The sequence below is a fragment of the Tursiops truncatus genome, chromosome 5, assembly GCF_011762595.2.
Source record: "Tursiops truncatus isolate mTurTru1 chromosome 5, mTurTru1.mat.Y, whole genome shotgun sequence".
Classification (NCBI taxonomy): domain Eukaryota; kingdom Metazoa; phylum Chordata; class Mammalia; order Artiodactyla; family Delphinidae; genus Tursiops; species Tursiops truncatus.
In genome coordinates, this window is record NC_047038.1 from 3,352,160 (window position 1) to 3,364,833 (window position 12,674).

Here is a 12,674-nt window from a genome sequence, read left to right on the forward strand (position 1 = left end):
GGTGACGGCGTGGTGTCTAGGATGGGGCTCCCCCCACCCAGGAGAAGAGCCAGGAGGTGGTCCTGGCTGGTAATGCGCTGTCTTATTTCAGGTTGCCCTTCCCGCCCGGGGACCGAGTGACCTTCAACGGCAAGGAATGCATGTGCCAGAAGTGCTCCCTGCCCACGTCAGCGGGCAGCAGCGTGCCCCTGTCCCAGGGCCTCTGGAGTAAGTGGACGCGGAGCGGCGTGGCGGAGGGGGCTTGGCGGTGCTGGGTGGCGGGCCTGACACCACTGGGACCAGAAGTAGTGGAAGCAAATAACTGTGGATGAACACAACGAAGGGAGCCAGGGCCAGGCGTCTCTGGGGTACTCCTGCCTCTAAGCCTTTGCTCAGCCTGTGCCCTCCCCCCTTTGTGCCACTCTATCTTTCAGCCCGGCTCTAGCCCACCTCCTCCAGGAAGCCTTCTGGCCTCCTTCTGGCCTTCTCCCTCCAGCACCCACACTCAGCTCCCCACAGTTATTTCCAGAGCATCCGGGAGCCCTTCAGGAGAGCCACTAGGAGAACAGTGACCTCTGGGCTCCTGTGGTCTGGGGCTCTTGGATTACCTGTTCCGTCCCCTGGGAGCTGGGCCAGGGTGCGTATGCAGTGGGTGCTCAATACATGCTTCTTGAATGAAGAAGGGGGTTGTTAGTGAAAACGAACCAGTAGCAGGGGCATGTCAGGAGCTTGTGGATGTGGGGCAGAGAGCGAGGTGGGAGCAGAAAGGCGCTGGCCTTTCCCTGTGGGTGGCTCTTCCAGGACCAGAGATGGGACACAGGGACGGGGAGGGAGCCCAGCGCCCCAGGACTGCTCCCACCAGGCTCCCACTGCAGAAACGGGGTGTTCAGAGCCCATCCTGTGTGCAAGGTGGCTGTGGTGTCCCAGTGCCAGAGCCACGTGTCCTGGGACAGAGGAGGGGTTTGTATTGACTTCCAGAGCCAGCCCCTGGCTCTCCTCACTCTCCTGTCCTCTCCCGCTTCCTTGTCCGCGACACTGAAAGTCTGTACAGAGGAGACTGCACATCCTCCCAGGAGCCGAGTGTTGGCTTCAGGGACTGGTAACAATTTTATCTGGGAAATGAGGCGAAGCCTTCATCCCTTGGGGAGGCAAGCTCACGGCAGTCACAGTTGGTGAGGCTGTTGCTTTGAGGTCTGCTAGGAGAGTTCTCCATTCAAAACTTTCTCTCCAGCTGAGGTCTGGATTGATTAAATTTTTGAGAATTTGCTTCAACAGACAGCCCTATTATCATTAAGCCTGAAATAGTAATCAAAAACTACAGCAAAATTTGAAAAGGCGGGGGTTAGTTTGAAGAGTTTGTCCAGAGCTTCCTGGCAGCCAAAGTAAAAAGGGAAATATGCCCAATCACAGACTCATTGTCTGAGACTTTTTTGAGATTTTTTTAAATGTCATGGGCAGAAAGGCTGCCCTCTCCAAATGGAAATTTATTTAAAAATATAAAATTTGTGTTTTCAAAGAACAGACGCTGCCCTCACCCCCAGATGGGTCTGTAACCCACCCCTTCTATAACCTATCCCTTCTCACGGTCCGTGGTGATAATCCCCAGCTTAGAACCGTTTTTGTGCCTGGAAGGCATTAAACATTCATCACCAGTTCTTGGCGTCTGTGTGGATGTCTGCATTGTCTTCCCAGCTCCCACCTCCTTTTGTCCCCAGAGCAGCCTGGCCAGGCAGGAGTCCCTTCCTCCTTCTGCAGGAGCATAAGTGCCCTGAGCCTGGTGGAGAGCAGCAGAAGTGCTGGGTGCCCAGTGTCCAGCTAGGGAGGGGTGGGGCTGAGGTTTGAGCCAAGGCCTTTAAAGTCCAAAGCAGGGGAGCCCGCCCTGCTGTGACCAGAGGCTTTCTGAAGAGGTGGCCTTTGTTCTGAAACCTAAAACACAGGTTTTCGTTAAGTAGGCATTGAGGGAAGGGCACTGCATGAGCTGGGCCCAACTGCCACCCCCATGTGAGTGGACAAGGGGGGTGCTGTGTGGGAGCAGGGAATGGAAGTGAAGAAATCAGGCGGCAAAGCCATGCCAGGGAGCTCCAGCTGCATCTTGGAGGCAACGAGGAGCCATAGATGGCTGTTGAGGGAGGTAGTGCCGGGGTGGGTTGGGAGCATGCTAGGAATGTGAGCCTGCGCAGCGTGGTCTGCCCTGCAGGTGGTGGCAGCTGGGGGAGGGACGCGGCCCTTCTTGCATAGGGTGGAAAGCTGCAGATGGCCACCTTTGGGGGCCGCCTTCCCTGGGGGAAGCGGAGAGTGGCCAGCTGCTCCCGTGGAAGTCAGGCTTGGTCCCAGGGACCTGAGCTTCCCTCTTCCGCTCATTGGCCTGAGCCTGTTGCTTAGTAACAGGATCAGCGCTTCTTGCTGGATGCCCACGCCTTCCCTGGGGAGGGGTGCACCGCTCCTTCTGGGTGGCCAGCTCCTCCACCGCACCTGAGCTTTCCATGCTGCTTCTGCCCTGGACTGCCTCCCCGACTGTCCTGAGGGGAGGGTCTCCTCCCGGAGAGCCCTCTGGGCGCCCCTCCAGGCTCCCCTTTTCCAGGCTCCTCCCGTACTCTCCAGCTCTGAACCGGTTGCTGGTTGGAGCCGGTCACAGGGCAGCCCTCAGAGAGGCCCAGCGCCACTCCAATCAGGGCGCAGCTCTGAGCCCAGCTGTGAGGAATAGACCCCGCCACTCACCACCTGGGTGCCCTGGGCACGCTGTGTCCCCTCTCCGGGCCTTGGGAGTAGATGTGGGGTCAGCAGTGGGTGTGGGCAGTGGCCCGGAGGGGCAGCCTGGTGTGGCAGCAGCCAGGAGCTGGGAATGTGGGACCTTGGACCGGGGCAGCCCTGTCCAAGCTGAGGAGCCCCCGTGACCCGTTCTTAGGCTCGACTCCACCTGCTGGGGCCCAGCCCAGCCAGGACGGGGTCACACCCGGAACCTGGGGTCACACTCGGAGCCAGGATCAGGAGGCCCACCGAAGTCAGGAGGGAAGGGGCAGGGCCCTGGCATCCAAGGCCTCTGCTGGCTGTGTGCCCGTGAGGGGCCGTCCTGTGGGCGGGGCGGGTCCTCAGGCCTTCGGACGTGCATCCACCTGGGCTGTGGCCCTCAGAACCTCTCTGTCTTCCGCCCACGTGGGGTTGCACTGTCCACGTGATCAGGGGTGGGTGACGGGATCAGAGCCCCGGTCCCCCCTCTGGAAATGGGGTGAGCCTTTCTTGTGGCGAGGCTGAGGTTAAATGAGGGGGTGACGTGGAAAGATGAGGAGGGGCTGGGCCCCAAGGGGGGAGCAGGCATGCGGGCTGCCTTGTGGGGTGCAGTGGCTGCCTTGTGGGGTGCATCTGCCTTGTAGGGTGCTGTAGCCCCCAGGAACCAATGTCCCTCCTGGCCGCCACTCCCCGCCCCCCAGCCACTGCGTTGCAGTCAGGGGGTCGAGTCGCCAGTTCAGTGCAGAGCCCAGTGGGTGGGATGCACTTGAACCTTTTTTATCTCTGCCAGCAGATGCTCGCAGGCCCTCCTGCTTGGCCCGGGCTCCTTAGAGAAATCGCAAGCCAAGCCCGTAACGTCTCAGGCATTTTAAAGTTAGAACTCTGTCGGTTTCTTGCCATCAAAGGTCAATCTCAGATTCGACCCAGACCCCCCTCCACTCCCAGTTAGATCTGAGGAGGACAGTGGGCGAGGGAGTCTGACCCTGCACCCCACTCCCAGCCCGAGGCCACAGCTGGGGCTCAGAGAGGCCCCTGACACGTCCTGGGTCCCATGCGAGTTAGTGGCAGAGCCGGGCCTTTGAACCCATGACCGCGTCTGCTAGAGGAGGGGGCACTTGAGGGGAAACAAGGAAACTTTTTGGAAGGTTCTAGAAGGGTCATGCTGGGGAAGGGGCCCAGGTCCATCCTGTGGCTGTGATGGCAGAGCCAGGCCCAGGGTGCGAGGATGAGTGGATGGCAGGCTTTGGCCCTTCCAGGCCAAAGTGTGCCCCCCTTCTGCCCCCGGGCAGTGGGGACACACTCCCTCAAGGACGTCTGTGCGTTGACAGCTGTTGTCGAGTGGATTCATCACAGAAGATTCACCTGTCACTTGCAAAGCCCTGCGAAGCTATGCTGAGCTCCAGATGTGTTTAGAAAATGATGATTGCCGTTTCCATGACAACAGTCCTCGCACCTGGCCCTGGCCTCCACGTTCACGGCTCGCTATTAGTGAGGCTCTACCCCGAGTCTACGGGGACAAGGAGGCGGTGTGGAGGTGCGGAGCACGTCCCCCCCGGCGGCAGGTGGCACGTTTGCCCGGAGCCTCGGACCCTGCCCTGGGGGCGGGCACACTGCTGATCCAGGAAGAGGCAGAGTGGGGGGCTTCCCGCAGCGAATCGGCCCCTCACGAGGTGTCCCCCTCGAGACGACAGCGGTAATAGTTCGAGCGTTCAGCTCACGTGCGCTTATTCATTCCTCAAACGCATCCTTCACACCACACGCCTGTCTCTGTTAGCTCATGACAGCTGCGTGAGGCTAGTCCTGTTACTACCCCCATAAAATGCGTCCCTGTCTTAGTGGGCACAGAGACGTGAAGTGACTCGGTCACTGTCACACAGCTGGCGGGGACAGCCTGGCTTCCAGCCACTGCCGTGCCCCGCCTCCCCCCAGGCCCAGCGTGGTCCGGGCTGCTCCTTGGCTTTGCCCGTCTGCGAAGACCTGGACCGAGGCTCTGAGCAGGCTTTCTCGACTTCAGCGCTGTTGACATTTGGGGCCTGACGATTCTTTGTGGTGGGGGCCGACCTGCGCCCTGGAGGGTTTTGAGCAGCATTCCTGGCCTCCGGGCCCCTGGGGCACAACCCCCACCTTCCACGCCCAGTTGGAAGGACCAGAATTGTGTCCAGACACAGCCCAAAGCCCCCGGCAGCAAAATGGCCCTGGTCAAGAGGCGCTGGCACAGAGCGTACCGTGTGTGCCCGCGGTCACCCGCTAGGTGCACGGATCCAGCACTGGAAGGCGGTGTCGGCCCTGCTCTGCTGGGGACAGACTGAGGGGGCGGGAGGGGAGGGATCTTGATGCCTCCTGAACGTGAGGAGGGAGCTTCCTCTTGGCTCCGATGCATTCAGGCGTTCGTTCACTGAGCTCTTCTCTGCCGCCAGCCTGGCTGGGCTCCATGATCCTGAGATGGCTGGGAGGTCCCCTCTTCCCTCCCAGCCCTGGACCTTGGGGTTTGAGCCTGTTCTTCGGGTCTTTTCCAAAGTTGCCAGTGGATTTGATGGTGTGGTAAATTAAGAAATCTAGAGTTTGACCAACAGTTCTGTAGATATTAAATATTTTTTATTCTTAAAGATAACGTGATGCTGGGCTCTGCCCAGAAGGAGAGCAAATCCCTGTCAGAGCAGAGTCTGGTGAGCCCGCCGTGCATTGGCCGTGTCCCGGCAGCATCAGCATCTAGACGTGCGGGCTCTGCTGTCTTCATATGAGATCCGTCACTGAATGTGACTGCCCCGCCCCACCCCCCGGCTGGAAACAGGGCTCCACACGGAGAGGAAAGAGCCTTGTCCAGTGTGACCCCGAGGAGTAGGGCCAGGATTGGAGCCAGGCTGCTGGACCTTGGGCCCCATTCTTTCATCTAGGGTGGGGAGGTCCCTGCCTGGCTGAGCCCAGGAAATGCTGAGTCCCTCAGGGCACCCCCTGCTCGCCTCTGCTCATCAGGGCCCTTTGGGGTCCCCAAGGCCCCACCCTTGTCATGTCCCCGACACACACAGATATACATGGAAATACTAGACACACACACACATAGAGACACACACATGCAGCCACACACAGACAGACACACGCAGAGACGGATAGACCTAGATACAGACATACACACATTTATGCACAGACACAGACACACTTACACACACACACAGACTCACGCAGGGACACACACTCACACAGACACATACGCTCATGCATACACACACACACACAGGCACTAACACACGCATACATAGATACACCCCTGCACACACACCCCTGCACACAGTCACACACAGATATACCTGTCTGCACACAGACATGTCACACAAAGATACAAGTGCACGTAATCAGACACAACACGTGCACATAAGACACACGTGTACGTACTTGATACAGATATGTACACACACACGCACGCCCCAGGCAGGTCATGCTGCCTGTCTCTGCCCCTGACGTTGCCCGGCCTGCTCCACCCCCTGGTCCTTCAGCACACGTGGCACTGACTGTGGGAGCCCCCGGTGTGGCTGCCCATGGCTGGAGGGGTCGGGAGGCAGCAGGGCCGTGTCCTGAGCACCCGAGACCCTGGGGGGGGCTTGATCAGGGATGGGCATGGCTGGAGGGGCAGCGGGGAGACCAGTCAGGGGCCCAGACCAGGCTGGGGGCCATGGGAGGGAGAGCCCCCATCACCGGGGGTGAAGGTGCTTCCTGGGGCCTGGCTCCGACCTGGGCTGAGGCCGGGAGCACAAGCGCGGGTGGCCACTGTCCTATGTCCGGGATGTGGCACGGCTGGCCACAGAAGGAGCTCAGAAGCTGGGGCTGGAGGGCTTCCTGGGAGGGGCACCCTGGCAGGCGAGCGCTCAGAGGATAGGCATCGGGGCTCCAACCTCTCTAAAGCGGCACCTTTCCTGGTGGGGGGGCACAAGTAGGTTCAAAGTCCACCTGCCAACAGAGCAGGACAGGCGAGGCCACCCAGAGCTCCTGCCATCATGGCACCCTGCTGCCCGGGCCATGCTTGGGGCAGTGCCCACTGCAGGGTGCCCCTGTGCAAGTCCCCATCTGCTTCCGCAGGCCTGGACGCCCGTCCCTGGAAGGTGGGGCCTCTGTCTAGCTCATGCTGGTACCCCAGGCGCGCGGCCCAGGCTGCACGCGGTCGGCGCTCGACGCGCGCTCACGCTGACCGTCGTGTAACGGCCGCGGCGGACGGTTCCGTCTGTCCCGTCCCCAGGCCTGCTCTCACTGCCCCTGGGGCGTCTGAAGTCCCAGCGGTGCAGGGCCGCCACCCTGCGCCTCTCGCCCACACCCACGAGGATGACGGCTGTGCTCCGTTCTTTCTTCCAGGTTGCAAGGGCTGCGGAGTGGAGATCAAAAACGGCCAGTCCCTGGTGGCCCTGGAGAAACACTGGCATCTGGGCTGTTTCAAGTGCAAGACGTGCGGGAAACAACTGAACGCGGAGTATATCAGCAAGTGAGTGGGCGGGGCCCGCTGACCTGTCACCTGGGGGCGGGGCAGGGCTCGTCCTGTGCCCACCCTCCTGCCAGCTCCTCCGGGGGAGCCCCTCTCCCTACCAGCCTTGCGTCCTCAGCGTGGTTTGCAGAGACTCCCATGCTCTTTCTGTTCACTGGGACAGAGACTTTAGCGCTCCCACCTTTGACCCTGTAAAACACCTCCCCACACCGCCCCTGGTGTCACCCTCACCCGTGGAATTCGCCCCCCTTGCTGGTGCCTGCACCCCCTGCAGAATGCAAAGTGGACGTCGGCCGAGGCCGGCAGCAGAGCAAGGAAGAGAGGGCTGACCGGGCTCGGCTGTCACGGGTGTGACGGCGCAGCCCTGTCTTCTGCCGCGGGGCCATCGGCAGCTCCCGCTGGCCGACACAGGGTCCCTGATGTGTGCTCAGGATGCAGCGGTGGCTGGTTTGGGGTGCGGGGGGAGCACCGTTATCCAGAGGCAGTGGGGAGGGAGCTTCTGGGGATCGGGCCCTGAGCAGAGGCAGCTGGTCTGCCAGGTGCATTCTAATCCCTGGAGATCAGGAAACTGAGTCAGGTGAGCCCCCAGACAGCACCGGGGAGGGAAGGGTTACAGGCTGAGCTCAAAGGAGCAGCTTCTCTGAGTGCAGAGCGGCTCCCTCCTGCCAGTTAGGGGCTTTTCTGGCAACTTCTATCAAAGACTGTGCTAGTTCTTGAGGCTCTGAGGGAACAGAACCATCACAGGAATTGACTGGGGTCAAAAACCGCTGCAATAAAACTTCCGAGAATAAGACACGCACACATACATGCATGCACACGCATGTGCACGCGAGAGCGGGTGTTCACTGGGGGAATCCGAATCGGGTCGCTGCGTGTGCCAGTGTCAATTTCCTGTGGACCTTGTACTCTAATTCTGTAAGATGTGAGCCTTGGGGAAACCTGGCGAAGGCCGTCCTGGTTTCTCTGTCCCGTTTCTTACAACTGTGTTTGGATCCACAATTATCTCAAAATCAAACATTGCCAGTGAGAGTCCCCACATCAAGATGAGCCTCTGTCCAGGCTGGGTCAGGCTGGGGGGGTTTCTGGCCACTTGGGCCAGGACCTGTTGCCTCTGTCATAGTAAAGGGAAGGGGTGAGTGACACGCCAAGGCAGCCTTGGGGACAGAGCACTTAAAATAAAACAAAATGATGCCCAGCCCCCAGAGCGCTGCAGCCCCTCTCACCCACACAGCGTGTGCGTTACTTAGCAGCCTCTGGGACAGCCCGGAATTCGTGATGAGGGCGTGGTGGTGTTGCCATGGAGACGTCATCTTTGAACCTCCTGGATCTGCTGCATGTACAGCCTTTTTTGGGGAGAGGTCGGGGCCCTGAGGTCAGGGCATTTGAAGGTGGACCCTAAGTGCCCAATATACGTGTCCCCTCTCCTGTGGAAGGAAGGGCTGCTTCGTTTCTGAGGCTGCAGAGAAACACCGGGACCTCACCCCTCCTGCCGTCATCTGTGTGACCCAGACGAGGTCCTGAGCTTTGAGGAAGAGAGGGCGCCACTAGCTGCAGTCTCCCAACAAGCTCGAGAAATCTCACCTTCCGTTAGCAGCTGAGCAAACATCGAAACCAAACTGGGGCTCACACGGCAACTGCAGCAGTGCGGGGTTGGGGGCGGGGGGGGATGACGCACCAGAGTAACGCCCCCGACCCTGCACCCCCCGGGCCAGTCGCCTCCACGTCCAAGTCCCATTGGGCTGGACCCGGGGCCAGGGGGACAGCCCCGGTTGGCGATGGCCACCGGGTGCCAGGTGCCGGCCATACCTTGTCTCCCTTAGACCTTGCACTTACCGATCCCACTTTACAGCCAGGAAGCTGAGGCCCAGACGGGTTCAGTGACAGCCGGGACTCTGGGCGTTTGAGTGCAAGCCTGTTCACTCGCCGCTGCCCAGCAGGAAGCATTGGCACCACCTCCGACACCGTCACTGCCACTCGTCCCGTGGCGTTGACCCCATAGTGATAACTAATGAGCTCCGACCGCAGGCCAGACACTGTCCAGGCCTTGTGTCTGCGTTGTCTTCCGTCCACCACCTGCAAACCAGCTTCTCCTTACAGTTCAGTTAAGGGGGCTCGGCATTTAAGCAGCCCGCCCACGGCTGCCCAGATATTCATGAGCAGTGCCCACGAGGTGTCCCGCTCGTCCCAATTTCCCAAAGTCACAGGCCACGCGCGCGGCGCGTAGGAAGCCCGCCATTGCTGTGCGCGGGGGGCGTGGACGCGTCGCTCCTTCCTGCGCAGCCTGATGCCCCTCGCCCCTCGGATTTCGAGAGCAGGAAGCTCCCGGCCACGCCTGGGAGGGTGAGGGTCGGTCCCAAGGCACGCCTGCCACTTGGCATCTTGTCACCCTCAGACCTGGTCTCCACCGTGGGCGGCTTTGTCACACCCCCTTGTCGGCTCACGTTTTTCTCCAGCGCCCCAGACCCCTTTCAGAACGAGCAGGAAGCCACCCAATGCGTAAATAGACTCTTTCCCACCCCGGTTGTTAAACATCTGACAGAATGAACTGGAAGGAAGAGCCACGTCTGCGGACACGTCTTTTATTTCCCAGACGCAGCTTTGATCCCTTGCGCTCAGCCTTTGGAGCCCTCCGCCAGCCCTCGCTCGCCCCCTGGGCAGGCGGCCCCACCTCTTGCACCTCAGTTTGTCCACCTGTGAAATGGGACGATCTTTGTGGTATTTCTCTTGGGGCTGCCCTGATGACCGAGGGGCCGTGCTGGTGCCCGTAAGTGCCCCATACACGCTGTACCCAGAGTAGGAGGAAGTGGGCGTTTGCCCCTTGGACGTGGCCACTCTCGTTGGCGAGGACTCTGAGGGCTTGGGGGTCCCGGGGGTGCCCCCGCCGTCCTGACTGCCGGCTCTGTTGCAGGGATGGGCTGCCCTACTGTGAGGCGGACTATCACAGCAAGTTCGGGATCCGCTGCGATGGCTGTGAGAAGTACATCACGGGGCACGTGCTGGAGGTAAGGAGGCCCGCCTGGAGGCTGCAGGCGTGACCCTCGCCCGCTCTAAGGTCTTCTCTGGGCACGGGGGTCTGCCCGCCCCCTAGGAGTTAACAGAGAGGATAAGAAGGTGCCTCTCGTGGCGTCTGGGGTGTATGTTTGTGCAGGAACCCGCAGCCCTGAGCCTCTGCCTCCCAGCTCTGCCAGAGGGCACCTTCCAGGGTCTGCCCAGTGAGTGCCACCTCCTCCAGGAATACTTCCCTGCAACACTCTCTCACCTGTGCCCTTTACACGTTGACAGAGAGGCGGGAAGAACTTGCGATCCTGGTTCAGCCCTTTGGCATCTAGATGGGAAATCTGAGGCTTGGCGGGTTGCACAGGGAGCCTGGGAGGCAGGGCTGGGTCCACAGGGGCGGACCGGCCACCCAGCGATCTCAGGTTGGGGCATTTCTGGGGTGCCGACAGGTGCGTTTCTTGGTCTGGGTGGTAGTTACACGGGTGTGTCCCTTTGTGAAAATAACACGTGTTAAGCACTTTACTACATTTGTTCAGTAAGATCAATACCATGGGGTGCACAGGACCAAACCCACCCCCCTGATGCTCTGGCCCAGCCGGCCCCCCCACCCCACTCTGCAGCCCCTCCTGGGCTCTGCGCTGGGGCGGGTGGATGGGCCATCCCTCGGCGAGCATATGGTCTGTTGGGGAGGGCAGAGGTAACCAGAGGACCTGGGGGGTGGGGAGGGGGCAGAGCAGTGGGAGAGGAGGGGCCCTGACCCAGCCAAGGGGCCTGGGAGCCTTTTCCAAGGAGGTCACAGAAGCAGCCTCTGGGGGTGGGAAGACAGGTTGGGGTCTGAGGCTGCGGGGCCCAGGCCACCCTCCCAGACAAGGGCTTCTGAACCCTGGAAAGCCTGGGTCGGATTTGCATACCAGAGAGCTCCCTCAGGCTGCCGCTGAGGCTGGACTTGAGGCCGGAGGCCGGGAGGCCAGCCAGGAAGGGCTGGGCATTTCCACATCCCCGAGGACTCCTGCGCTGTCCGCCCCACAGCTAGAGCCCAGCAGTAGCGGGCGCAGAATGCCTTGGTGAATTGCACGTTGAGCACTGAGCTGCTTTTCTTGAAATTACACTTCACATCAGAGCTGCAGGGAGAGAGTTGCCCCAGGGCCTCAGCTCCAGGTAGCGGGGAGGGGAAGGGGGTGGCCACACCCACCCAGGGGCAGTGAGGCCCTCCCCACCATCTCCCCATTTCCCAGATGCCACAGCGGGAATGGTCCCAGGCTCTGTGCAGAGCTGTGCCCTTCTACGCCCAGAGGCCCCTGCGGGGGGGCTGTGATTACACCCTCATTGACTGTAGAGAGTTTGCAAAGCACAAATAAAGGGGGAAGTCACTGACATGCGATCATATTTAGCTGAACTTTTTGGCTGGATTCCTTCCAGTTTTTTCTCTCTCCACATGTCAGAGTTGGCATCAAACCATTTATACATTATATCCTGATTTTTTTCAACTCCCATGTCCTATTTAATAGGTTCCTATGTTTTTGTTTTGTGTTTTGTGGGTCTTTTTGTAAACAGCCTTATTGGAATATAGTTCACACACCACGCAACTCACCCGCATAAAGTGTGTGATTCGGTGGTTTTTAGTATCTTCACAGAGCTGTGCACCCATCCCCACAGTCCATTTTAGGACGTTCTCATCACCTCACGAAGAAGCCTGTACCCCTTAGCTGTTCCTCCCCTACACCCTGAGCCCGTGGCAGCCACCAATCTACTTGGGTCTCTGTAGAGTTCCCTGTTCTGGACGCGTCATGTAAATGGAATCGTCCACTATGTGGGGTCCTCTGTGATTGAATCTGTCTCACATAACATTTCCAGGTGCATCGCACATACGAGTGTTTCAGTGTTGCATCGTATTTCCTCGTAGGATTAGACCAGAATGCTTTAGGCTGATCATGCATCGTTGGACAGAGCACCGTTTTCCACTTTTTTACTATGATAAATAACACTGAGATGAACATCTTTTTTATTGCATTTCTAGTTTTCCTTAAGATTCATTCACAGAAGTATAGAAACTGAGCCAACAACCATGAACTTTGTAAGGGTTCTTGACACATAAATTGCTTTCCAGAAAGTTTATTCTGATTTACGTGCTTATCAACAGAGCGCGATCTTTCCCATCTCCCACCCTGGGTGTAATCTTTATGAAATCCTGTGTCGAGCTGATAGGGGAGAACGTGGGGCCTCGCTGCTGTTTGCTTCCCTCCCACCCCTAGTGGTGCTGGGTCTTCTTTGTCATTTTTAGCCAATCAGAGTTCTTGCATTTCAGTTATCTTCCGTCAGCATCGCCTGTTTCTACACTGGGGGCTCCATGTCTTTCTGACGGAGTTGGGCGGGTGGTCACGTGATGAGACTGTTGACATCTCATCTGATGAATATCTTGTATGTTTTTCTGGGGTGGTGATCACGCCTCATGTTTGTACCCCCATCCTCCGAACGCGCACGAAGGATGCGTCCTCCCGCCGTA

At 59.3% G+C, this 12,674-nt stretch overlaps 1 protein-coding gene across 10 annotated transcripts in view; it reads left to right on the plus strand.

The window, feature by feature from the left end:
* ABLIM2 (actin binding LIM protein family member 2) overlaps positions 1 to 12,674 on the plus strand; it is a 138,065-nt gene that overhangs the window by 41,350 nt on the left and 84,041 nt on the right. For all 10 annotated transcript variants that reach the window (XR_012331844.1, XR_012331840.1, XR_012331845.1 and 7 more), the window contains exons 4-6: positions 92 to 207; positions 7,048 to 7,174; positions 10,083 to 10,176. Coding sequence is in view for 2 of the 10 variants with exons in the window: in XM_033856635.2 (XP_033712526.1) it covers positions 92 to 207; positions 7,048 to 7,174; positions 10,083 to 10,176 (337 nt within the window). In the remaining 8 variants the exon portion in view is untranslated. The remainder of the gene's footprint in view (positions 1 to 91; positions 208 to 7,047; positions 7,175 to 10,082; positions 10,177 to 12,674) is intronic.